This window comes from Melozone crissalis, unplaced genomic scaffold (genome assembly GCF_028551555.1).
Source record: "Melozone crissalis strain CALT ecotype California unplaced genomic scaffold, PUWL_Pcris_2 ptg000014l_1, whole genome shotgun sequence".
NCBI lineage: Eukaryota > Metazoa > Chordata > Aves > Passeriformes > Passerellidae > Melozone > Melozone crissalis.
Window position 1 is genome coordinate 6,886,050 of NW_026535792.1, and position 27,622 is coordinate 6,913,671.

Here is a 27,622-nt window from a genome sequence, read left to right on the forward strand (position 1 = left end):
CAAGAATCATTATTCAAAATTTGGAGACAGTTTAACCTCATTGATCTTTTGTTTGTGGAAAGAATTTCCTTTGGGATCAGCTCTGGGCAGTGCAGTTCCAAGATTAAGGATAGACTTAGACAGCAGTAATGTAAAAGTCAATTTAGTGATGCCACAAATGAGGTCAACCTGCAGAAGGTCCTTTACTGGGAAGCTGTTGACATAGTGAAGTGGTAGAAGGTTTTTTGTAGACTTTCTGTTTATTTTCTCCTTCTTATGAGTTTTTTATATGTAAGAAAACACACAATTTAAAATTCTTACAGTTTGCTTACTCCAGGAGAAATACAGAATTATATTATTTTTAAGAAACATTCCCTGCTTGACTGATTCTGGAGCAATGAGCAATAAATATCAAATCAAGTGAAGACCAAGAATTTAATTTTTGCCATCAGAGGCAATCTGTGATGCTTTTTATCTTAACAAAAAATGATATTTCATCAATTTGACAATGAGAGGCTCTGATTGTACTTTCTTTTAATATATTTTTGCTACTTTCAAGTAATTCCCTGAGGAAGACTTCAAGTCAGGGAGAGATGGATCTGTGCCACTTAAAAGCACAACACATATTTAAGAATAAACATTACTTTATGCTGTAGGTGGTAATAGGTGGTTTTAAATATGTGCTGCATAAAGAGTAAAGAGCTTTTTTAGAATAAACTATAGAGTTTGTCTTCTGTAGAGCAGAACAGCTTGAAGTACTACACAATTTAAACTTGTGTTAAACTGTTAAACTTGGCTGTTATTCCCAGCAGTGAAACAAACACTGGCAGGTCTCCCTTTCTCATGCCCATTTTAGAGCTCACAAACAGGTTCTAAGTTCGTCTCAGAATGGACGAAAAACTGAGATCATCACCCAATTTTTTACCATTTCTTTCATGCCTGGATTTCCCAGAAGGAGAAATTAGCAAAACTTGGGCTTCTTAACTGGATCCATTGAAGTTAGCAAAGAAAACGAATTCCTGTTGGGTTATTTCTGTCCCCAGCCACTTCAGGATTGTTGTGTACAAAATGACTTCTTGTGCTCTGGGCAATGTGGTTTTAATGTTAACTTCCACCTCTCCACAGGGGAGACTTTTTAGTGTAACTCTCTGATATTCAGTCTAAATGTTCCTTAGTGGAGTTTCATGCCATTAACCCCGGATTCACCCGGGTCTGGCTCTCTGAGCAATTCCTCCTGCCCTGGGAGCCACGGCAGTGAAGGGCACGGGGTGTTGTGCTGGGGGATGAAGGCTGTGTCCCCCACAGGCAGGAGATGGGGGCTGAGGCTTTACTCACTGGGTGTGAAAGCCATTTATTTATGCCTGCAGCGTGTTCCGGGGGCGTCCCCTCTGCCAGCAGCTCCTGCTCCAGCCTGTCCATCTGCCGCCCTTAAATTCCACACAGAAGCTGTTAGTGCCATGCACAGAGCAGGGGACGTGGCCAGAGGGCAGCTCATGCCTCGGAGTTCACAGCTCAGTGATGCTCTGCCCTGTAGGTGCAAAGGCAGCTTGATCCCTGTAGGGATCAGATACTCAGAAGCCTCTCTGGCAGGGGATCCAACCAGAAGGAGCAGTTGTTGCTCTCACGGTGTTGAAATGTGCCTTGCAAATGGCAAAGATGAGCTGTGAGTGAGCAGTGGGTATGTAGAATAAAATGTAAAAGCAAGGGGTGAAAATATTGCTGGTTCGGAGCTGAAGCCTTATTAAAGTCCTGTCTGTCCTATTTGGGCAAATTCTTTCTAAAGTATCCAATGTCACCAAAATCCCATTAAACTGTCACATAAATTATCAGGTTTTCCTTTTTCCATCACTGTGGATTACCCAGGGAGATATTTTTATGACAATGGAAGCTTTTTCAGTCTGCTCCTCCTGCCTGATTTCATTTCAGATGAAATCCTTCTCTCGGAAAAGAGCCCACGGATTTTACAGCTCCATGGATCTCTGCACTCTGCCTGTTACTGCAGCTGTCCTTCAGGTCTCTGTGCACTCATCTCCTGCCTTCACCTTCTTTTAGGGATGGGACAGTTTAGGGCAATGTTTTAGTTCTTCTCTCAGTTCAGCTTTTTTGTCTTTGTGCAGAAACCCCAGAAGGTGAAAGTCACATATATGCCTAACTTGAAAATACTGCTTTTTACTGCTTGCCAGGTCTCAGAAGCCTTGCATCTCTGCAAGACAGTCTACATTTCTCCCATGCTGACTGAAAAACACATGGATTGATGGCCTGGCCATGGCAGTACAAAATACTTGAGTATCTGAAATTGCCTGCTGCCACAGAACAAATTAAAGCCATAATGTGTGTGTTATAGAGGCAGGGGGTGATAGATCCTTGCCTGCCTTCTGACAGATAATCTGGAGCTCCCTACATCAGCTACCTAGATCATGTGTTGCACCTCATCTTAGTGAGTGCTCACACCTTGCAAGGCATACATAAGCAGATGCTGAGAAATGGTAATATTAAGGGTAATAGAGAGGCTTTGGAAGATCAGTACTAATGAGAGAAATCCCAGAAATTATATTACTCCAATTTTGAAGTGGCAAGACTGTCAGTAAACGAGCAGGTAAGACAGAATTTCCCATAAATAATTCTGTTCTGTATGTGCAAAGAAGCCCTAATGATGTCAAAATATGACGATGAAATATTTCTGAAATTTCTGATTAGCCACTAATTAGTGGCTAATGGTTAACATGGCTTAACACGGCTAACACTAAGTAGTAAAGCAGACACCTTGCATCAAAGAGAACACAGGAGGTGGCAGAGTGGACTGGAATAGTACTTCCAGCAGAACACAGAGCTAGTTCCAGAGGAATAAGGGGAACCATGGGCAAGTTTCTAAAGCAGCTATTATGACTTATGTGGCTGTAGGCTCTGCTGGCACTGTTTTGGGTACTGTAGAGGAGGCACAGGACTCTATGAGCAAGGACCCATCAGGAGGGAGGGCCAACATTCAGGTCACCACAGGTTGGCTTAGCTGATAGTAACTTGTGTTTCTCCTTATGCAGCCTAGTCCCAGTGGACAGTGAGGACAAGTGATTGCAATCTTTTTATAGCAGCCTTTTGCAATTTAAAGGTTCTTTCTCCTTCCTCTCTGTTCACCTTTCCTTTCCATGTCTGAAACCCATTTTCTCCAATTTTTCAGCCTAAGACTTCTAAACATTTGATGATTTTCAATGACTGCTTCAGTTTTCATCAGTTTTTTTTTTAACCTGTGTTGGGCAGCAGTGGGCACAGCGCAGCAGCTATTTGGTTTTGCTCACTGGGTTGAGCAGAGGGAAGTAGCAGAGTGTTCCCTGCCTGGTGTGGATCCCATGAGAGCTGCCATTTTTGCAACTGCTTTGCATCGCTATCTCACCTGATGTAATCCCCGATCTTTCTTAGCAGAACTTTTTCCTAGCTGTCCCCCATGTTGGTGTCATGCCCTGGGAATGTGGCTGAGGGGAGCAGAGATGGATGGCAGCACTGAGCACAGGTGTGGGAGCTGCACCCAGGCAGAGGAATTCCTCTGCCAGCCCTGGCAGGAGGTAAATGCAGCTAACTTGCTTGACTGCAGCTTAATAAGGTACCTGCATGGTATCAGTTTTGAAGTCTGATGATATCTGAGCAGCTCAGAGGGTGTGCAGAGTGACACTGGATATGCCAGTGAATGCTGAGTGGGTGTACCCAGGACTGGAAATTTCTGCTAGACTATTGCAGGTGCATTAGTGGGAATGGGGATGCTCCTTATAATCTGAAGCAATTTGCAAAGGGTTACAGTAGGCTTTCCATGGGTGTAAGTCCTGTAAAATAAGGTGCAGTTGTTCCCCAACTTTCCCCAAGAGGAATTCTTGGATTTGAACTAGAATTAGTTCGTGTGGGTTTCCTTTGCCTTCAGTCATACTGAAGGTGCTGCTAAATAATGATGGTGGCTCCTGCTGCTTTAAGAGCTTGGGGTTTTGGAAACTTCCCCAAAACAGCCTTGACAACTTGCTTACCAATTTCCTGGAATTCAAACCCAGCATTAGTGGGAGGTCAAGCTGAGGCTGAGCAGTCTGTGCCCATATTCAGCTCCTGATCATCTCTGATTCAGAGGTGAATGAATTCATAAAACATGTACACAAAAGAAGGTTGCCAAGCAACTTGGAGGCTGAAACTCTCCCATCAAGCTATGAAGGTAAGGGAACAGGCAGCTGAGATGATTTGTTATGTTCACTTCTTTGCCATAGGTAACAGTAATAATACATATAATAAAGAAATATTTAAGAAAGGAATAGCTCATTGATAATTCTGGAAAACAGCAGCTGATCCTGCTAGACTGTGTTTTGCCTCTGTATTAAGATGTGTCTGCTTTTGGAGCATCTAGCCAAAAACAGGCACAGCAAGGAGACAGCAATCTGGTGTAGAGGGAGATGGGCAGGGAAGAATTATTCTGTCTTAAGGCAACTGAAAGTCTGACAACTGGTGGAAAAGTTTTAGGACAGGAGAAAAGTATCTGACACAGATTCTGCCTCAGATCAGGCTCATTGTTTTCTGTGATTTCAGTATTTGATGTGTTTTACAAATATACTTTAATATATTCATTGTACATCACACCATATCTGCTCTTCTCTCTGGCTTTGCATAACTCTGCAGCCTCGGGCATGTCAGGAGGATCCAGGACATGAAGCAGCTGGGACATGCATGGAAGAGCTGTGTGATGGTCCTCCTGTTTACCCATCATTTACTCACAGAAAAGCCTATAGTGGGAACAGCTAATTAAGTTGGAAGGAAAAGTTTTGCTTTCTTGTTTTTTCTCTACAATATCCTGGGGTAAACTTGGCCCTTTGATCTGTGTAATGCTCATGGTGGGCATGCTGTACTTAGACATAAAGCAGAAAAACAACTCTGTGTCTTAATGGCCCTGGGCTTGTGCAAAGGAAAGAGAAGTTTGCAGAGGCACAGCCAGAAAGTTCCAGCCCAAGACCCAGATCTAGACTGAATTTTTCACATGCTGTGTACATAATTCCCTTTGACTCCTTAAAAAATCCTAGCCCTGCATCATTTCAATGCCCTGTCCCTTTACAAATGGCATGGCTCAAACCTCAGCTTGAAATAATTTAGAGCAGCAGCCCAGGTCAGGGCATCTGGAGCTGCTTTTCATTTCCTTTCTGTGCTCCCCTTGATGAGGGACACTGCTGTGTTAATGGGGTTTTGTTCTTTTCTTTCAGGCTTCTCTTTCCCCAGTTGATGTCACGATTAGTGACATCAAAGTCACCTCTTAGTGAACCCTGGTGATGACATGACTAGAGGAGGACCCTTAGAGGCAGGAGATTGAGCAGCAAGTTAGCACTACTGGAAGAACAAAGCTCTCATTTTCATTCATATATACACAATCAAAAATGAGTGAAGAGAAGGAGAGATGGGAATTAGGTGATGCATTAGTAAAATTATCATTCAAAGGTTCTTTGCTCGAAGTTTTGCAAGAGGAATCAGTGGTTCTTTAATCTCCCACCTTGGGTATTGTTGATGCCATGTTATATTCTGGGCATGTTGAAATGTAGCACAGTGTAAGGAGACATGATTTGTTGGATAAGGCTTTATGTGGCACAGAAAGGCTCCTCTGCTTTCCCTTTTTATTATTTACATTCCCAGAGAAAGTCATGTGTCATGTGGGCTCTGCAGAGATAAATGGCCAACCTGAGCTTTCTGGCAGCTTCCTCTGAACCTGGAAAGGAGCTGCCTGGGAGTTGGCCTGCAGATTCTGAAGACTTAAGCTCAGTTCTGGTCCTGGGAGGAGATATTTGAGAGAACCTGAGGTTGTAAGTCCTTAACAGAGGTTTAGTAGGGAAATTGTAACATGGAGCTCTGAAAGAGCAGAGAGAGAAGGGCAGCTGGGCACCAGTATAAACCAGTAAGCTGGTCTGGGTAGTACTGAGCTGGTCTGGTCAGGAATGCAGTTATGGGGGTGCTGGAAGTCAGGAATGAAGGGAATCAGCTGAACTGAGTGCAGAGATCTCCCCTGGTGCTGCCAGCTGAGTGTGGAGCATGGCTGGCCAGTGCTCTGTCCGCTCCTTTCACGAGCTCTGTTAATAGCAGTCAGCACAGTAATTCCAAAGTAACTGGATATGCTGTAAACCATAGGTTTGGGCCACTCCTGCTGTTTTCCAGGTGTTTCAAGAGTAGCAAGTTTTATGGCCATGTCATCAGCTCTTTGCTCTATTTGCTGCTTCATTAGTTTTCGTGCTGGGAGCACTCTGGGGGAGCAGCATTTGGAGGTGGGATTTGGCTCCTGTGAAGGGAACAGACAGTTAACAAGCTCTGTGGTTTCCTTGCTTGTACAAACCTCCTTTATGACCCTCCTGTGGGTGGGATGTCAGAGCTGAGGATGTGCTTGGCAGGAGGGGATCTTTCAAAGGAAACTTTCACTGGAATACAGATATTTCCTTGGCTGGACCTGCAGGCAGTGGGGCCCTCCTGTTGTAACCCACAGGAGATCAGTGTAGGTGATCTCTGGTCTCTTTCCCTTCCCTCTTGTTTCCCTGGGTTTAAGATCTGGAGGCTCCAGGAGCTTTTCCACCACTGAGTCTGAGTAAGGCAGGCTTGACTTTGATGAGCCTTGAGAGAAACAGCAGAAGTCAGATCTCTGCCAGCCCCATGCTATTGCAATTAGCAGAATTATGGCAAATTGTCCTGGGTTTCTGACATGAGAAAGCTGTTGCTTAGAGGTTTTTTAATTTTTCTTATTTTGACTGAGGAATGAACCTCTCATTTAAGAAGCTGAACTCTGTATCAATATCCAGAAGGGGTAAGAGTTGTTAAAGCTGTATTCATCAATTGCAAAAGAGAGCACATTTTATTTTGCTCTGTGCTATTTACAGCTGTTGTCCATTACAAGTCCTCAGGAGCCTCATTCCCAGCTATAACTGCACAGCCCCATAAGTTTAGCTCAGCAATGAGCCTGCAAAACAGCACTAAATCATGGTGATGGGAGAAAGGAGAAAATGTTTGGAAATGGCAAAATGCAGCTGATGTCTTTGTAAAATCTGGCTTTTGTTTGTTGCTATTACAAGGCATTACTAAAGTAGATAGTAATGTACAATTAACTGGAGAAGAAGAGAAATAGTGTCTTCTAATTTTGGGGGAAAAAATCAGAATGGCTGGTTCTGCAGGAGCTAAAGGAGTCTTTGACAATCCATAAGTGCCTAAGTACATGTTGATGAAAATGTACCAACCCCCCCAGTATGGTGAGGTGTATGAATGTCAAAAATCTAATATGTGGCTATTGAGAAACAGAGCCCCGGTTGCTTTACTGGACCAGAACATGATTGCTCTATGTGAGCTCTTTGAGCTGGCAGTGCAGTTCACTCTTCCAGTGCCCACCAACTGCTCAAGAGGGAAGTGTGGATGTGGGGGAATTTCCAAATCTGAGTGTGTCCCTGTATGATGTAAATAAATTGTGCTGTAAAGTATATACTGTGCAGAATATACAGGTAAGGAGACAAATTAATGCTTATTCCTTGTTTGAATGTGAAATGAGAAATTTCACCTGTATTCCCAGCTGTGACACAGCCTTTTCTTGGTCAGACAAACAGCTAAACATCCTTTATTACCCTCTGTATTTTTGGGGATGGTGTTCTACCTCCCTGTTTTACTATGATGGATTAATGGTTTGTAACGCATTTGGAAACTGAAGGATGGCTTTGGGAGCTAAGGACAGAGGCATGTAAGGTGCTAATTCAGCACTTGTTTACAAGGGCAGTCAGCTGATGCCTTTGGTTCTGCATGCTGTCCTGTTGCCTCTCCCAGTCCATGAAGGGAACAGAGCCTGAGCTCTGACTGTCCTGATGGAGCAGGGCAAACCTGCCCTGGCATGGCTGTGATGCCCTGAGAGATAAAGCTTTCCACTGAATAAATCTGTCAGCTTGACTTGTGATAGTGAATGCTCACAAAAGGATCGTTTGAAGACAGATAATTGCTTTCTCCTTTCCTTTTATTTTCTGTGCCTGGCAGGTGTCTCCTTCTGCCTTCTCCTGTTTCCTTGGCCCATCCCTGAAGTGTGCTCAGCACAGATGGGATCTTCAAAGAGTCTGCTGTCAAACTTGGTCTTTTCTAAGCATATGTATGCTGAGAGTTTTTGGAGGCTTGTACCCAGACCAAATGTGTTTAGTGGCTTTTTCACAGGAACAGCAAATAACAGATCTGATAACAAGGAAACTTTTGCTGTTAAGTTGCAAGTCTGTTTTGAAATAGGTTCAGTAGAGATTATCAATGAACTGTTCAGTAAAAATTTAATTTACTCTTTGGGGTTTTTTAAAAAAACAATCCCCCAAATCCCCTCCCCTGCCTCAAATTGCCACAGCTTATATTTCCCATGCATGAAAGTAGTGCCACAAACAGATGAACTCTTCTAGTTGCAACTTCTGAAAATCAGTCTTTCTAATCTGAGTGAGCATTTATTTTATATAAAACTGGAGAAGTCATTCCACCAAAAGCAACAGCTTGCCTTAGCCATGTGCATTGTTATTTCTAGCTTTTGTTGCATTGTTATGAAATAATGGTTAGGTTTGTGTACTCAACCTCTGCAGCTCTGGTGAACATATTAGTGCATTTTCTTTAATTATATCAGTTCAGTTCAATTAATTATGATTTTGACCTTACAACACAAATTATTTCCAGAGATCAGGCAGCTTGCATGTCCTTGGAGCCCCTTATGGGCGAGCAAATCTGCTTAGATATTTAGAAAGTTCTGAATTTGTAATGGTGAAATACTGAAAGTGGAGCAGGACCTTAGACAATTAAATAACTTCTTGCTGCCTTTTCAACCTTAATGAAATTTGATGGCATCAAACTTTCAATAATTGCTAGAAAGTATAGTAAAGCTGTTTGGAGGCAGTAACCTGCACCTGCAGAATGCTTTCTAATAGTACATGTAAATATCTAGAAGTTATCACAGAATAAAAAGGGAGATCAGCTCTGTGCTGGTTCTCAGGACCAAATCTGTGATCAGTTTGTAAATTGCACCTTGAAAAAAATGTCTGGAATGTCTAGAGGTGAATTTTCCTTAGAATGCATTTTGGATTGTTATCTAAATTCAAAATAAAATCCACTTGCACATATCTTGTTCCAAGAAAAGCCCTGTTTATTTTGGGGTGTTTTTGCTTTGCTTTTTGTAGGCAGCCGCCCTTACGTGTTCCTCACAGCCCGTGTTCACCCTGGGGAGAGCAACGCCAGCTGGGTGATGAAGGGCACCCTGGAGTTCCTGGTGAGCAGCGATCCCATTGCTGAGCTCCTCAGGAAGTGTTTCATCTTCAAGATTGTGCCCATGCTCAATCCTGATGGAGTCATCAATGGCAAGTGAGTTGTGATGTGTGATTACCCTGGGGTTTGTCTGTGCACCCAGCAGGTCTCATCTTCAATGTTTGTGCTGGGAGAATTCCCTTTTTCCCTGCGTTTTATTCATCCTGTTATCAGTCCTGTATGGAAAACGTGACTCTGAGACATGGCCTGGGGTGCTGTCCTGCATTTGTCAGGTGCATGTGGCTCTGTGGTCAGAATATCTCTCAGTTCCCTGGAAGGAGTGTAAGTGGTGCTGGAGAAACAGGACCTTTACTGACAAATGGAGCAGCAGGGCAGAATACAGCTGCAAAGCAGATATGCTTGGGAAAAACTGGCTGTAATTAATGCTTTGTATAACCTGGTGGGGGAGGATGAATAAGGATTCCTTAAATTTTCACAGAAATATTTCTGTATAGTGAACCTTCCTCTGTCTCCCACCTTCTTTTCAATCTTCCTTCCCACATGTTTCCTAAGAGATGCTGAATCTGATCTTGGAAAAATATTGATTCCTTTTTGCATTCTTTGCCTTATACCCCCCCTATCTACCCACACTAACTTCCCTCTCCCTGTACATGACTAGAAAAGGTACAACTCTGTTCCTAATATTTTGAGCTGAAATAAGTATTGGTGTGTGAAACCTTGAAGAGGGCACTAAGCTAAGGTAGGCTTGTCCTTTCCTGGAAAACAAATCTTCTCTCTCCAGTTTGCAGAGGAATTTGATGGAATTTGTTCACTTTGGGTGTTTTTGGAGTGGCAGTGAGTTAATAATTTTGGTCCTGCCCAGTGCCAGGGCAGGACATCATGATCACATCCCACCAGTGGCTGCTGTCTTGACCTGCTGATGGTGATGGGGTCTTGTAGGGTTTGCAACAACTGTCCCCCCTGGCTTATTGCAGAGGAGCACACAAATATCAAAGCAGAAAGATGGGCTTAAATAACCACTGGAACACAGAAAACTGTAGAGGAACAATTTTTCTTCAGCTGCAGTCCCACACCTGCTTTGGGGTTGGGTTGTGATAATTGAGTGTTACAGGAACAGAAAAGCAAATCCTGAGCAACAATTGCATCAAGCTGGGTTTAAAACTCAAATGAGTTTGGGGTGAGTGGCTCACCAGGGAGCGTCTTGGGCTTTTCTGACAGTCTCTAGTATGTGGAGTCACAGGCTGCTGTGTTCCCCAGGGCCTGAGTGTGCCAGAAGTCTGGAAGCACAGTTCAGAATAGCTGGGTACTGCCCCAGGGTATTTGAGGCCTCTGTTGGCACCTAATGCTTTCTTGATCCTCACAGACAGAAGGAATAAGAAAAACAGTTGTGGCTTGTCCCCTTTACTTTTTTCCTCTCACTACACTTAGTTAAACTTTCCATCAGATGCAGGACTGGAGGGAATGGCTGACCTTTTCCTCCAGCTGTCAGGAACCAGCACAGCAGAGAAGGGACCTTCAGGAGGGAGAATGTGGCTCTTGGTGACACCTGAATGAAGGGTATGTGTCACACAGGAGATGTGTTTTGTGTTCCATGGTGCAGATGAGCTTGAACTGTAGTTAAATCTGGTGATGAAGAAGAGTTTAGTAAACCTTCAATGGATAGGACCAGGAGAACAGGGACTTGGCCACATCTCCTTTATTGATCATGAGGCCTGGAGAAGGGAATAAATAATTTCTTTATGCTTTAAATTAAATACATCTCTCTTGTGAATCCTCCTGTGGATTCTCCTCCCATATTCTTTTTGTTTCTTTATATGTATGCTTTTTAGTAGCCTAGTTTCCTCCTATATTAAAAGAAATATTTTTGTTGTGGGGCTCAGGTTTACTGGTAGCATGTAAGAGTGTGTGTGGGTGTGTAAGAGTTGGCATCAACTTCTTCTTCCTTTACCTGATTTTAATGTTTCCTTTTTATTTTAATCTGCTTCCCTTTTCTCACTCTTCCCTCCTGTTGAATCGAGGAAGTTTTTCACTAAAAAGAACTTGTTGAATTTTGTAAAATAATGAACCAATGAGTGGAGATGGGAGCTGGGGAGTCTTTTGTAGATGAAGGAAATTTATTGGAAGCCACATGATTTCTTCAAAGGCGTGGGGTAACCATAGTAGCAGCTAGGTAAGGAAATCCTGGTTTTTCTTTTGGAATATAGCCATGGACTATTCTTTATCTGTTTTAAAAACATCTTGTTTTCTCTGGCACCTGCCCTCCCCCAGCACAGGCTGAGTAAGCTCTGCATCTCCAGGGTAAGGCAGGTGAAGTGCTGGGATTTCTGTCTCTCCCTTGATGCTCCCTCCCCTTTAATTTACTCTGTCTGTTCCTTGTTTACTCAGGGGCTTTGTTCATTACCTCCTCAAGCCTATCAGAGAAAAGCTTCAGTTATTTGATAATTACTGACATAAAGAGAGAGAAATGCCCACTGAAATCCCTCCTAGAACAGCTTTCCTCTGCACGGTCTCTAAAAGAACAAAGGGGAAAAAAGGAGTGTGCTCCCACTTAACCTTAGGAGCCTTCTGTTTGGAAGGACAGCCTTTGGAGGGGGAGAAGCACCACATTTTTCTCTATACCCAAAGACACTATTTGTATAAATAACCTTTTTCTCCCTTGAATTAATGTTTACTCTCCTGAATGAACACATTGTGTTCTCTGGGCAATAAGAGGCAGAGAGGATCAGGGATAGGGAAAATAGCTAATGGCTGGTGTAAGGAGTCCGTTTATGATGCAGAACTGCATCCTTAAGGACTCAGTCTCGAGGTGATGTCACACAAAGCTGTACAAGTGCAGACATCCTTCCTTCTCTTTATTGCTTCTCTGTGGTCAGAGGGTTGAAGGAGAAGTTTAGTTCTAAATTGGTGCCATGCACTCTGCAAACACACTCCAAAGGCTCTCCCCAGACTGGTTAATCTATGATGTGTTTGTTTCTCCAAGGACAGAGCAGAGATGTGAGAAGGCTGGGAAAAGAGTGGGTTTGAATTAATGGAATTTCTCTCTAGGAGAGAGTTGCTGCAGGAGTTGCGTGCTGTTCTTTGACAGATGCTCTATCAGTCTGTCCCCATGTTTTCTTCAGAAATTCTGCACCCAAATTGTCACCAGCTTGCCAAAAGTAGTTGGGTAGGCATATGTGGAAGGCAAAGCATACCTGGAAAAAAGAGCATTTTTAAATTGCTAAACACTCAACCCTCACATATCCTGGCTGTGCTCTGAGATGCACATTGTGAGGTGGCAAGAGCATGTGCGCTGGTGCTTTCCTCAAGACCTCAGAGGTGACAAAGATGCAAATTCTGGGACGTGCACATGAAGTGTGGGCTAATTTTCCTCAAGTGGAGCAGAAATTTTTACAGCTCTTTCCTGCTTTGGTGCCTCAGGTGTTGCTTCTGTTGCCTTTCACTGAGAGGGCAGTGATGGATTTGAGAGCTTAGGGTACCAAATGTGGCTAGTGCCTGCACAGCACGAGATAAAATATGAGCTGCAGTATTTCTTAGCTCTCACTTGTGTGAATTGTTCCTTGGTGGAACAACCAGAAATGGTGTCTGGCCCTGCACCACACACTCGTCTGAGCTTCCTCTCTGCTGTGGGAGGTGCCCCAGTTTCATCCAAGGCCCTTATTGTGCTGTGCTGATGTGACAGCCCATCCTTGGCTCTCCTTCTGTGATAAACATCCCCCTGCAGACAGCTGCACCCCAGGACTCTCCCTTCTGACAGCACTTCCAGTGCAGGGTTGTTTATTCCTTCCTTTATCAGCCAGGGCTGCTGGGCCCCCTGAGTTATTAGCTCTATTCACTCATTGTCAGTGTTTCCTCCTTCGTAAATATGCCCCCATATGTCTCTGCTCCCAAGGAATATGCTTTCTTTTCTATTTACTGCTTTTCCCAGGCCCCCACCTCCTCGTTGCTCTCTCCACGCAATGGCCCAATAACAGCCAAGGAGATAAATAAGCTCCATAACTCTTCCCAGCTATTATTTTTTGTTGTTGTTGTTGTTGTTGCCCTGCATGGTAATATATATAATAACAAGGAAACAAATCTTATTACTAAAGTAATTACAATAAATAAAAAGCTGAGAGGGGAGATGAAGGAAGGGTCTGTCAGGGGAGTGATTGCAGTAGGATTTTTTAAAATTTAATTTACTTGAGATGTTCTCTGCCACTTTGCTGATACCCTGCTGAGGGGGGCTGTGACTAATTAGCAGCCAGCTGTTGTTTTAACACCCTCACCTAATTTATAGTGTGCCTGAGCCTCTAAAACAGGAGCCTGTGTGTGATATCATTGTTTGTGGGACTCAGCACCAGCCTTGTGTCAGTAGTTGGCTTTATTGCTTGGTGCTTTTGTTTCTCAGGAGCTGTATAGCTGAAATTTTGGGTGCTTTGCTGCAATTCCTTTTATCTTCAGCATATCTCATGTGCTTTCAGGAGTCTGACCCAGAGAGTGAACACAATTTGTTGCTTATAACTGCTTGTCCCAGCATCCACCCTAATAACTAAGCATCACAACTAAAAAGTGTGGTGTGGACAGGACCTAGGGTTTCTTTAAATTCTGGGCCCTCATTCTCCTGTTGGCAGGTAAATTTTAGTTTAAATTCTGGGCCCTCATTCTCCTGTTGGCAGGTTTCTCATGGAGGTACCATATTGTTCTTGCTAATAGAATGGAGATTGCAATATCATCCGTCTTCTAAATGGTCGTGAAATCTAATTAGTTAATGGCCATATTAAAACCTGGAAGGATCCAAGGCATTGTTCCGTGTTTCATCAGCCTCCCAGTTGCCAATTGCCAAAGCATGTGCGGTCTTTGTGAGCTCTAACACGCTGAAGTTTCCCAATGAGTTGTGTGTGTCCCTGTGCTCTTCCCTGTATAATTTATGCTGGCCATGCAAGGTCGCCTGGAAATTTTACTACAAAAATCACTGGGTGTGGGCTCAGAGATGTTACAGCCTTGGACTACTAACATTTCAGCTTCTAGCCTTGGGAACTGTTTCATTTTGGATAGGTTCTACCTTGCGTTTTCAAGTTAGCATGAATATTAGATGTGAGCAGGTTGTTCCACAGGCTCAGAAAGGAATCCCTTTGTTCTGCATTCGTGTCTGTTTTCCTAACTGATGATGTGAGTTGGTAATCAGATGTGTGCACTCCTTTGAAGACATTTTCAGGAGCCAGGAGACTGGTGTACAAAGCTAGCTTTTAGTAAAGTTAATGAGATGATTGAATTATATTATAATTCTTGTTAGCTTGATTGTGTGTCATTATCCCTTTTGTTTGTTATTATGCTTATTTGAGTCCCATTTGTGGGACATTATTCCCATCACAATTGTGCCCGTGCTGGGCTCTGTAGAGAGACAGGAAAGGAGCAGCTGGTGCCTTGTTAGGTCTGGTGCATTAGTGCCACAGGCTGTGCAGTGGGTTTGGAGGGAATGAAAAGGATGCTGAGCTCTTGGCTGCCGTGCAGCCTGATCCAGCATCTCAGCCCTGGCTGCTCGAGGCATTTCATGGAGCTCTGAGCTTTGTAGTGGCAGCTCTTCCTCAGGATTACACCCTGGCACAGGGAAATCATCCTGCTGCAATGACTGCCACAACCACCTGATGAGAGTTTGTGGAGAATACCTCAGTATCATCAGTGCGGGAATTGGGGAAATGTATTAAAAATCAGGAATTTATACCTTCTTAGGATTTCCAGGCATATATGCAAACCCTGGCCCAACTGGCTGCATAAGCAAATTTACACTGAGATGTAATTGCTGCTGAGCTTGGATGGTACCTTGTGGGTGATTGTGGTAGATATCAAACACTGATATCAAAGCTGAATATTTGGGAGTTGAGCTAATACCACAAGTAAAGGGGCTCTTTTGGCCACCCATCTCAAGATCTAGTCTGTTTACATGAGTTAAAGCCTGTTGGAAGCTACAGATGCGGAGATGGAGCTGTTATTCATAGGATGGGAAAATAGAAGTCCACAAAATGAAATTGTAAAAACTTCACTTTTATAGATGCAATGAAGAATGTCCAGTACTTTACTGCAATATCCACACTACCTGGAAAGCTGAAATTGCCTGGGAATGAAGGTTATTGTCTCTTGTAATATACCTTCATATATTACCCTGTGTAATAAATCAGGCAGTATTTCTTTCGCCATGAAAACTGGACATCCCTGGAGTTCCAAGTGACATTTCTCATTTTATGTTGCTATTTGGCCCTTTTAAGTATTAAAAACCATAATTTTTTTGTGAAATATGCACTGAAATTTTTGAAAGCGTAAGGACAAAAAAAATCAGGAGGTTAGTTTTGCAAGTGTAAAGCTTATTTTCCATGAGTTTGCTTTTTAAAAATTCTATGCTGGGTTAGCTTTGTGTTTTGGCTAATGTTGTTCTTTAACATTTTTATTTATTTATGTATTTCTCTCTCACTTTTTCCCTTCCCTCTCTTTGGAATCTGTTATTCAAATGTAGCATTAAAAGCTGGTGAAGTACTGTGATAGGAGAGAGGATGTAAAATGACCTTGGGGTGGGGAAACAGACTGGCAAGTGGAAATGGTGTTTGTAGAAAAGCGATGAAGAGCCTTGTCTACAAAAATAAGCTTCATTTGAGAGCTTATGTTTTCAAAATTGCTGTGCAAAAATGTACCTACAGAGGTCCAGCTGAAGTTGAATTGTTTACCTGTGCACATGGCTCGTGTGATTGCACGTGCAATTGGGTAATTACACGGGCAAAATTTGCTCCAGTGCTTTCAACAAATTGCCATCCTAATTTCATAAACCCAGCTGAATGTCCCACGGAAGCATCAAGAAAATAAAGACCAGAAAATTGAGTCAATACTGCAATGAGAGGGTGAGAAATCAAAACCTTTTCTGCAGCTTAAAGGGCAGCACTGCTGGGAAAGGTGCAGGGAAAGGTGCAGCACAGTTTTAATGCTGCAGAGGAGCTCTGTGTCTTGAAGGGGTAGGAAAACTGAAAGGCTCTTGGTGTTGTGTAGCTCAGGTTTGAGCTGAGGGGAGGAAATAGAGAAGCAGGGGGTGACATTGGCAGGGAAAAAGCTTCAGTGATGGTGCACCCTGGGTCTGTGCACACTGCATATCTCTGAAGGCAGTGTTTGAACACATTCTACCTCCACGATGCCATAACCTTGATGTGGTTGGGACTCCCAGGTAACTGTGCTGGTGTCTTTCTGCATGGAAATAGGGATGATTTATGATGTAAACTTCTTTGGAAATCACGCTACATTCAGAGCTGTGCAGAAGTGAGAAACTTTTCCATAGTGTTTTAGAACTGACTTATTGAATTTCACCAGTGGATGTGTCTTATGTAAAATTATTACATATTGCATTATATCTCATAGGATCCATCAGTGTCTGGGGAAGCAGAACACAGAGGAGAAGTGGGAGTGAGCAATGTATTCTAGGTTCTAATTCACCTTTTTGATTGCTTTTGTTTGCCACAAATAGCAAAGACTTAAGGACTCATCAGTTGGAGAAGAGCTGTCATATTCTACTCTGCATATATATATGTGTATTTCATGGAATGACAATAGGAAAAAGGATTTATTGCCAAACATTACACACATAACAATCCACAATCAAGTCGGTATCTTCACGTAATGCTGTTTATTTGTTTTAATTTTTTTACATTACCAGGCAGTAACAAGGTGTGAGTGCAAGAATTCTTTCCAGGTGCATCCCATGACAGCATCTCTAATAGTAGTTTTCTTCTCTGTTTATTTATGCCCCATTTTTCTCCTAAAATGCTCATAAGCTCAGTTTTTGAAGGAGAGAGAAGCATCAGTCCTCCCAGGGACCCTGGCTCTCATGGAGCACTGCCTAAAGCAGAAGTTTGGTTCTCAGTTCTAGCTCTGGTCTGTGGTGTCTTCTGCCAGCAGTAAGAGGAATGATATTAATGAAAACTTACTTTTTGAGGAATATTTCCTGTATTCATTGTTTGTTAGATAACAAAAGGTCATTAGCATAAAAACAAAAGGCAAAGATTAAAAAAGTGATGATTTTTCTATCTTCCCTCTAACAGTTATGGCACATGAGAGGGTATAAAGTGCAAAGCAGCTGAACACTCATAAACTATTTTAATACCATTCAGAAATGAGAAGAACCAGGGGAAGAGGCTTTATGTAGCCATGTAGTTTATTGCACTAATAACACACTTCTACAGTGCTCTATCATGGCTTGAAGCCCTTTCTCCAGTGATGTGAAAAAAAATTGGTGATCTCCCATCCAATTTTCTAATAGATCTTGGTCTATATAATTGAAATCTCTAGCACCTCGTTTGAATAGCAGTGAATTCTGTATTTAGATGGATAAAATGTTGGCCAAAGCAGGTCAGGATTACATTTGTGACGGCAGAGAGGTGACATAAGGTCTGAACACAATGTAGAAGCAGCTGTGGGAGATTAAGCTCTATTTCTCATTGATATTTTTAGATGACAAAAATAACATCTTTGGGGTTAGACTGAAACATCTGGAAAGGCAACTGACACTTTGTGAGTTGAACCATCTGCATGGAATAGCCAAACCAAAGGCTGCAGCTTTACCTGTTAAGTGTCCTACTGTAAACCCATGTAGGGGCTGAATGTGGCAATCCAAAGACAGGGGGAGAACAGTTATTTTCCTTCCAGAACATACATGTTACAGAACTGAGAGTTTGTTTTTGAATAGCTTTGTTGTGTGGATTTCAGGTGGAGAGCAGCTAAGTGTTTGAAGTCACAATAATTTCTGTTGCTTTCCCTGACATGCAGGTGAGGGCACCCTTGAACTGTGCTACTTCTCTGTCTATCTTTAGACAGCTTTGAATGGGATGTAATCCCATCCAGTATGTTTCCTGTTCAAAAATCAAATAGTGTCCATATCAATGGCTGTGAGCTTTCAGGCTCATAACAGTAATACAGCTGGGAATGTAAATAAAGAGGAGAATATTAAGAAAAAGGTTCTGTTGCTGTAAACACTAGAAATACTTCACATCAAGTGTATCTTTTCATTACACAATTTCTTATCAAAACAAAAGCCCAGCTCGGGGCTGTTATTTATCACAGAATAACAGAATATGCCAAGTACAAAGGGACCCATAAGGATCATCATGTCCAGCTCCTGTCCCTGCACAGGGCACCTCAAGGGTTACAACATGTGCCAGAGAATATTGTCCAAATGCTTCTTGAACTCTGTCAGGCTGGTGCTGTGACCACTGCCGTGGGGAGCCTGTTCTGGTCCCCAGCCGCTCTCTGGGTGAAGAACTTTTTCCTAATATCTGACCCACACCTGTGACACTGACAGACCTGTAGTTTCTGTAGTTTCAAGTCCTCCTTGAAAACTGGGACAATGCTTGCCAGCTTCCAGTTATCTGGAATCACTCTGGATTCCCAAGATTGCTCAAAAATCATTGACAAGGGTTTTCCAATATCAGTAGCACTTTGAAGATCTTCAGATGAATCCCATCAGGCCCCATAGATTGTACGGATCCAGCTGGATCAGAAGATCCCACAAAATTTTGGAGTCCACCTGTAGTGGATCATTCTCTAATGAACTGGCTTTGCCAGTCCTCACATCTCTTTGTGTGTTTCAGCTGATTTCTGTTCTGACAGTGTGGACTGATGACAGAAGTTTATTTGTTATATCTTTGGTCTCAAAGTGCCATAACAAAGCACCTGCTTTACTTTCAGGCATTGCTTACTTGGCCTCATTTGGACTTTTTTTCTTTCACAACTGATGGACCCATTGCTTTTTGAATGTTGTGGGTTTCTTCTTTCATGCCATTTGGTAGAAATTGGGGCAACCAGCTCTGCAGCAGATGTTGCAAAGCACAGAAAAGAAATCACTTAGGTGCAATCAACCCCCTTCTGCTTTCTGTTTTTCCCTGAGTATTTTATTAATCTCTGAGAAACACGTGTGGCAGCTCTGAAACCATTATTTTACATGCAGTCTCAGATGGATTGGTCCCCAAAGAGCACATATCTAATTCTCCACAAACTAGCTATGGTGCAGGTATGAGTCTGTCATTGCTAATTCTTGCTTAAACCTCATGGAAACCTAAATAAGGAGTTAGCTTTGAGGTTTGCCAAAAACTCTGAGGTCCAAATTATTCGGTATTGTATGCATGTAAATGCAGATATAGTGTTAATAGAAACCATTTTGATCCAGATTGCCAGGACTGAAAGGATGCAGTTGTGCTTGAAAAACAGATATGTGTGTGCATGCACAATTACTCAAGCTGTGGTTTAGGCATTTAAGTGGCCATTTGTGCTCTCATTTTCAATTATGATGTTCATCCTAGGGGAATGGGTTTGTGCAAATCAGCAACACAAATATGCATATGTTTTGGTGTGTGCTACCCTAAAAACATGTTGCATTACTTGGACATAAACTTGGATTGATTTATCTTCTTTTCCCTTTGAAATTTCTCTTTTAATCTGAGGAATGTGAGCTGTGGTGGCCGAATGGCAGTTCTTCAGCAGCATGATTTCCTTTTCCAAATGGTTAACTCTTGTAATTGTTTCTGTAATGTAAGATAATATTTCCTGCTAACAGTTATTTAGGATACTGTCTTGGAGAGCCATAATTCAACCCCATTGCCTAGTGGCCCACATAATGACCAAGGCTTGCCCCTAGCTGAATTATCATTCTTGTGCTTCCTACTTTCCCTACATGCACATAAACAAGTCTGTCTTTATGCCAAACTCTGAAAGACAAAGGATAGGAGAAGCAATATTGTTGATTCAGAGCCCCATCCTGCAGCTTCAGGGAGAGAGCTGCCTGTAGGACTACAAAGGCCTTTAAAGGGGCTTTTAGTGATTTTGCTCATAGGCTTTCTGAAGGCTCAATAGGCTCTTATTTTTCCCATTTTAAATATATCTATATAGAGCATCCACTGCAAATATTCAAGAGAGGATGAAGATGTCCAAGCTGACACAGAAATGGAAGGCTATTTGGGCTGAAGCTAAACTGCTCAAAGATCTTCAGCACACTGAAATTCGCACCAAAAATAGGAACTTTTGAGTCATCTGACTTACGACTGGTGGAAATACTGCTTTGAAAGAAGATTGAGTTTATTATCCCTTCTGTGATTCTTTAAAAAAGAGTAGATGCTGGGAAAGGACAGTAGCAATGTGAATGTCACAGAAGGATGAGGTTTTGTCAGTAAACAGTTCCTGGGGAAAAAACTGTGCTTAAGTTCCTTCATATTAGTAATGCTATTAAGATTTAGCATAATAAAGGTTCATTGATTAATTTTCAAGCTGTAGCTTGCCTGTGATCCTTTTGGAAGGAAACTATATCAAATGGAAATATGTTAAGACTATATGAAAATGACCCAAGGAAGTGGGAAACCATATATTTTAAGTCACTTATTGTGATCCAAAATAACATCTTAATTCTTGGAGCTTAACACCATTAATGCTGGGGGAGTCTGTGAATCACTGGAAGTAATATGCAAATTTATCTAACCTGGGAAATGGGTCTATGATTCATATCAATTTGGGCCAGGAATGTAAGCTTTGTAAGCTGCTACAAGAATGCGAAAAGGAAGTTTGTAACTTAGATTTTCTAAATGGTGATTCATAGACAGGGGTGGGTGGTAGGACAATTTGCCTGGCTCGATGTGGGAGCTGTGCTCAGTCATGGGTCACTCAAGGAACTAAAACTGAGCCTGTTCTGGATTAATCTGGAGAGCCATGGATGTGCTGGTGGTGCTCTGCAGAGACTGGGCTATGAGCAGGGCAGGAGGAAGGAGGTTTCTTAGAGCAAGCTGAGAAAAAGGATCTTACCCTGTTGCAGGAGTGTTTTTGGACTAGAGATGAAGAATGATGGCCTTGACAATTTCACACTGGAGAGGGGAAGATAACTCCATATGTTATATGCACATTTATATGTTATATGATGTGAGTTCTCCAGGCAGCCCAAACTCGCTATTACATTTAATTAACCTGAGCCAGGCTGCATCCCTTCAGGCTCCTGGAAAAGTGTGGGTGGCTCATGCTTCCACTGCCATCTGTGGTAGAGCTCACAAGACTGCACAGAGACTCCTGGGTTTGTGTCAGGACAGAGAGGAGCAGAGGCTCCAGCCTCCCCTTGTTTGTGTTCTCAGGTGTCCCCTGGGAACTGACTTGCTGAAGTCTTGCCCTGCTGGGTGAGTTCTGATTAATTGAGGTAGCCCAATGCAGGACCTGCTGGATAACCTCAAGATGCTTTCTTGGAAGCCTTCAGGGCATTTTGTACCTTTCAAGTGGCAGAAGATATGAGATGGATGTCCATTAGGCAGCTGAGTTCAGGAGCTTATCTGCATTGCTTTAAGCTTGCTGCATTCACACCAGCCCATTAAAGAACCTCTCAGCCCATTAGGGAACTTCTTTCCTTGAGTGGGAAGAAGGAAGAATTCTTACTAATTCCCTAATACATATTGGACATAGGCTGCCTTTTCTTTTTCCACTTCAAAATGTCACGTTGGATTCCTGATGGAATTAGAGATCTTTATCTTCCTTCCCTCTGCTAGACCTCTGACTTTTCTGGTTTTCTTCCACATTGAAGACTTAATTTCTCACATATGTGAGACAGTGAAAATTAAACAAACAAGCTGGCAGATAGACAGAATGGTTCTTCATGTCTGGAAAGCTGCAATGAGCTGTGACTTAGGAATTACAGTGCTTCATATTCAAACTTTTCTTTTTGATGCATTGAGGTGGCACAGAAGCTGACAGTGACATATGGAGAAGGCCACCTTAGCAGGATTGAGGCTGTTATGTGATAAATGACATGGTATGTCAAAGGACTCCTGTTATCCATCATGCTGGCTTCCTCTCAGCACACTCTCCAAAACAAGAGGCAGCTACACAAACAGCTGGGGGAAGCTGCAGGTAGGGTCAATGGTGTGCTCAAAAGAGAAAATAAGAGAGCTGGAAGTGCATGTTCTCATGGGCATAATAGCCTCTGAGTCTTGTGCTGAGAATTTTAAAGTCTTTTTCTGTTGAAACTTCTGTTTACATCTTTGTCAAGAATAAACCTTTTTCAACAGTTGTCTCACAAATCATGAAGACAAAAGGTTTCAAAAAGCCACCAAGTTTAGTTCTAAACATCTAAGATTTCTCTAAAGGAAGCCTGTTTACCATCATGTTTTGGACTGGAAGCTCTGATGGTTCTGTGCCCTGATACATCCCCAGACTTTTACTCTTTCCTCTCCTTCTTCCTTTCACCTCTGTTTGGTAGTTTGAACGTGAAACGCAGTGGAATGAAAGTCCTGATCTGTAATTTCCTACATGTGTGAGACATAGGAAGCACAGGCAAAGTGGCACAAGTGCTGATTTAAAGGTAAGGGTGATAAAAGAGTCTTGAGGGAGGGACAGGGCTCTGACCCTCAACTCACCTGACACAGGAACCTTGTCTGTAGGACACTTCCTACTTGTTTTGACCACTCAATTTAAACAGTAATGGGGCAACCTTTCACAGCTCTGTCTCCCCCTGTTGGAAAGTGTGTGACTTGATCTCAGCCTTCTTCTCTCTGTGTCACATTTAACCCAAGAGTAGCTCTTTATTTTTTAAAATTCATTTCAGATTGATACATGCACCAGTGGCTGTTCAGGAGCATCAAAGGTTGTGTGGCACAACTGGCACCTGTCCATTTCAACCTTCTTGAGTCCATCTCTCTTTTGCATTAGCCATAATGGCTTTCTTTCCTCTACATGATTAATGGACTCTCAATAGCTATGTAGTCTATAAACCTAGACAAGACAAGTAGTCTGTCTCTTTTGATCCCTGAGCTCCTGAAAGCTTGAGTCTGACTCTGCTTAAATGGTGCTTATGTGCCCGCATGCACAGCAGTAATTGGTGCAAAATATCAAATGTCACTATGCGGCATTTCATTCATAACAGTCGCATTTAAAGTAAAGGCTTTAACTTGATGAGTCACCAATGGCCAGTCTCAAATTATCTGGGATGGTCTTCATGTTACAAGCGTCAATCAACAAATTAATTAGCCTGGAGATAATTTAATCAGAGCCCATCAGTGAGCTGGCTTAAGGAAATCCCTTTGCTTCCAGATTATTCCTGCAGCCTGATGGCAGGAATGAGAGCACAGCCTTGGAGAAGGGTGGGTGCTTACAGCTTCTCTTGCCCCTATGGCAAATCCATTTCTGGGAGGATGGAGCTGCCAGTCCCTCAGGTGCATCTGTTCTGCAGTTCAGTGCAGGACTTCAGGTTCTGCAGTTCCTGAAAGCTCGTTCCTAGAATAAAATTTGCCAAACACAAACCAACCCAAATATACAGATAAATCAGGGCCCTCCAGCTCCCAGTGCTGCTGTGCTCCACTTCATTTGACAGTGCAGATTTTCCTTCACAAACTCCTCATGTGATGAGACACTTATTTCAGCTGTTGACCCCTGTCCATGACCCCTCACTGGGAGATCAGGTGTAAAGAACCAGGCTATTATCTGCCTTCCACTCACACATTTCTAATCAAAGCAGCCAATTTTGCTAACTCCTACGGCTGAAGTCACAGTGAGGCAGACCTGGCTGAGTACAGAGAAAAGAAGTGCTTGCAATGGCATAGCAAGGGGTAAGAAATCCTAAGGGTAAGGCTGAAAAAGAAAGGTTAAGCTGGGGGAATAGATGAACAAGCAAAGCAGGGAGGAATTCTAAATTCCAGTTTCATTTAATGTAAGAGGTCATGAGAAACAATAGAGTGAAGAAAAGCATCTCTATACCCTCCATGCATCTCTCCATGATCCTTTAGCTCTCTGCAGTAGACTGCTGTAGTATATTCTGCTTTCAGTGTACATTCTTAACACAAAATAGGTGAAAAAAAACCCCACAACAATTAAATAAAATCCAGAGCAGCTATGACAAAAAGATATCTTTTCAGATATTTTAAAGGTTAATGTTTACTCCAGTTATGACACCTTTTAAGTAATTCTGTTCTGGGTGTTGAATTCTCTCTAAACTCAGACAACCCTTGCAATGTGAGCCCTGTGTACTGCCTTCAGAGGAGGAGCAAGGCCATGTGGCATCTTCTGCTTTGGTCTGCAAAACCTATAGCCCAGGCTATGAGCCGTCACTTTGTCACTACCTGTCATCAGAGGAATCTTGTTAAATAGGGCAGTAATCCTTGATGATGTGTCAAGCACTTGTGTTGTTCCCTCACTTGGAGCACTAATTTTGGTTGATAGCTCTTTCTTGCTTACCTTCCAACATGATGTGGAGGTGTCACTTTAGTATGGAGGTGTCACTTTAGTATATTTGAATGTTTTAGCTGCATTTCAATAACAGACAAACGATGTCAGTATCTTGTAACCTGATGGAGCAATCTGTCAGTAGCTTACAGGCACAAATGATGGACTGGCATCTCAGGCTGGATAGTGAAACTCAGCCTTTGACTTTGATTTTAACTTTTTTTTTCTGTTTTAAAGGTCCTGTAGGCTGTAATTGCTTTTTGGGACTGATAATGTATTCTTAGCTCTGCATTGGAGAACAGCTGTTGTCTTCAGTTTCTTCATGTTTCACTGTCTGGTTTATAATTACAGTCTATAAATTGTGTTAGGATTTTTGGTAACAAGGAGTGTACTGAAAATTAGATTCTTTCCAGTATTTGCAGGAAAGAGGGAAGGAAAAGCCAAATGATTGCCAAATTGCCAAATGATAAGAGTGTTGTTTTTCACATCTTTCTGGGGTTTTGGTGCAAGAGTTTGGCATTTTTTCCAGGAATCCAATCCGATGTTTGCCCAGTGCTATTTAGATTTGCAGCATGAACTTTCAGCCAAAACCTCCACAGTGCAGAAGCTTATTAACCATGGGAGACTGATATTAGCATCATTTCCAGAGAATGATCTGGTTTCTCATTTGTAATTCTGCTCTGTGGAGCTAATGGAAGATGCTCTAAGCAAAGTCCTGGGACTCTGTGTGTAAACAAAACAATACTGAGAAACCCCCAGAGTACCAAGCTGGTTTTTCTTATGATTTGTACCTTTTCAGTTATGTGAAAAGAAATGTAAATATTTTGCTTGCTTTTCCTTGTTATCCCAGCATATGGTGTTTTTTTCCCTTGCTTTACTCCCACAGGGAGTTATATCCTAATTTCTTCTCGGTTCAGAATCTGTCTCGCTTTGTCTTAAACTTTTGCCCTTTCCTTCTCTGTGAATGTCTCTCTCCCCAAGCAGTTCTCCTTCTGGCTTTTGCCTTCCAGCCTCCCACTTTTCATCTTTATTTATTTTGCTTTGGTAATCCACTAGGATTTTTTGAAGTTCCTATCTAGCATGATGTGGACCAAGGGACCTTTGAAGCTCCATGGTCTTTGCTTATCATTACTGGTGGGGACTGCTCAGAGAAATGTTTGCTGCTGTTTGCTGGTAGTAGAGAGACTCTTTGAAGATAGTTCATTATTGTCAGATGGGTTCAAAGAAGGACATTGACCAGGGCAAGCTTGAGCGGTGGCCCATGGAAAATCAATGGGGTTTAACAAGAACAAGTGCTGGTGGCTGAGAGGCTGGACATGACCCAGCCATGTGCTCTGGCAGCCCCAAACACATCCTGGGCTGCATCCAGAGGAGCGTGGGCAGCAGGAAAAGGGAGGGAATTCTGCCCCTCTGCTCCAGTCAGGTGAAACCTTACATGCAGAGCTGTGACCGTGTTCACAGGGGTCTGAGGATGAGGGAAGAGATGAGGATCTGACTCCATGTTTCAGAAGGCTTGATTTATTATTTTATGATATATATTACATTAAAACTATACTAAAAGAATAGAAAAAAAAAGTTTTCATCAGAAGGCTGGCTAAGAATAGAATAGCAAAGAATGATAACAAAGGTTTGTGGCTTGGGCTCTGTGTCTGAGCCAGCTGGGCTGTGATTGGCCATTAATTACAAACATCCAACATGAGCCAATCACAGATCCACCTGTTGCATTCCACAGCAGCAGATAATCAATGTTTACATTTTGTTCCTGAAGCCTCTCAGTTTCTCAGGAGGAAAAATCCTAAAGAAAAGATTTTTCATGAAAGATATCTATGACACAGAGCTGCCCCCTCCCCCAGCCCAGGAAGATCAGCCTGCTGGAGCAAGCCTAGAGGAGCCCAGCAAGATGTTTGGAGGGTTGGAACACCTCTGCTATGAGGAAAGGTTGTGAGAAATGGGAAAGAAAAGGCTTTGGGATGACCTAATTGTGGCCTTTCAGTACTTGAAGGAAGCCAACAGGAAAGAGACTATTTACAAGGCCTGGAGTGACAGGACAAAAGGGAATGGCTCAAACTAAAAGAAAGTAAGTTTAGATTAGATGTTAGGGAAAAAAAAATCTATATTTTGAGGGTGATGAGGCACTGGAACACACAGCCTAGAGAAACTGTGGATGCTCCATCCCTGGAAATGTTCAAGGCCAGGTTGGATGGGGCTTGGAGCAACCTGGTCCAGTGGAATGTGTCCCTGCCCATGGCAGGGGGATGGAGCAAGATGACCTTGAAGGTCCCTCCAACCCAAACCACTCTATGATCATAAAATACTTAGTTCAGAGAGGGCACCTTTCATACAGCATATAGGAAGGTTTATCCAGCTGTTCTCAAGCAGACTAATTGTTACCTAGATTTGGTACCCAAGATTCCAGGAGTTATTTAGGGTACTATGTATTTTAGGAGCTGTAGTCATTGCTGAAAAATTGTGTGCTTTATGTCAACTATTCTCAGTTTGCCCTGTTCTGATGGGTGTTACGCCTTGTTCCCCTTTCTGGCCTCCCTCTGCTGCTCTGACAATATTCCTCAATCTGGGGAAACCCTGGCCTCGTAGTTCTCTTGCATTTGTAAAATAATTCTTCCTTTTCGATTCATTAAGTAGCTTTGCTCCCTGTTGGCCTGTGCTATTACAATATTTCCCCCTATTACTTATATAGACTGTCTTATATTAAATAAGAGAGAGTGTTATATGGTCCAATTAATAGCATTCAGAATCTTTAGTGTACATTAAACTTTCCTCAGATCTGGAACAAGCTCAAATCCCAGGAAAAAGATTCCTGGGCTTATATCTTCCAAACCATAGCTTTCATTTCTATGGCATTTTCCCTTAATCTCCAAGAAATAATAGGTGGTGCTTGTAAATTCTCTGAGTAGCAGTTCAGTAATTATGATATTAATGACAAGTATCAAACAGGTGATAGTGGGGAAGAATTTACAAGAGAAGAGCAGCCATCAAACCTGAAAATGGCAGCAGATTTCTTTGTTTCTCCTCCTTGAAATTCTTTTGGCTAAGTGAAAGGAAATTGTCATTGACTTGTTTTAAAAATTGTGTTAGTAATAATCTATTTATCTTAGTATCTATGGAAGAGCCCCAGGTTTCTATGACCTACTGTAAACATCTCTGGGGTTTCACTCTCTGAATCTGCATTTGGTGTCACTCATCC

At 42.5% G+C, this 27,622-nt stretch overlaps 1 protein-coding gene across 1 annotated transcript in view; it reads left to right on the forward strand.

Annotated features, from left to right (window-relative positions):
• Positions 1-27,622, forward strand: part of AGBL1 (AGBL carboxypeptidase 1) — a 248,017-nt gene that overhangs the window by 74,886 nt on the left and 145,509 nt on the right. The window contains exon 17 of the mRNA XM_054272993.1: positions 9,144-9,324. Coding sequence (XP_054128968.1) covers positions 9,144-9,324 — 181 coding nt within the window. The remainder of the gene's footprint in view (positions 1-9,143; positions 9,325-27,622) is intronic.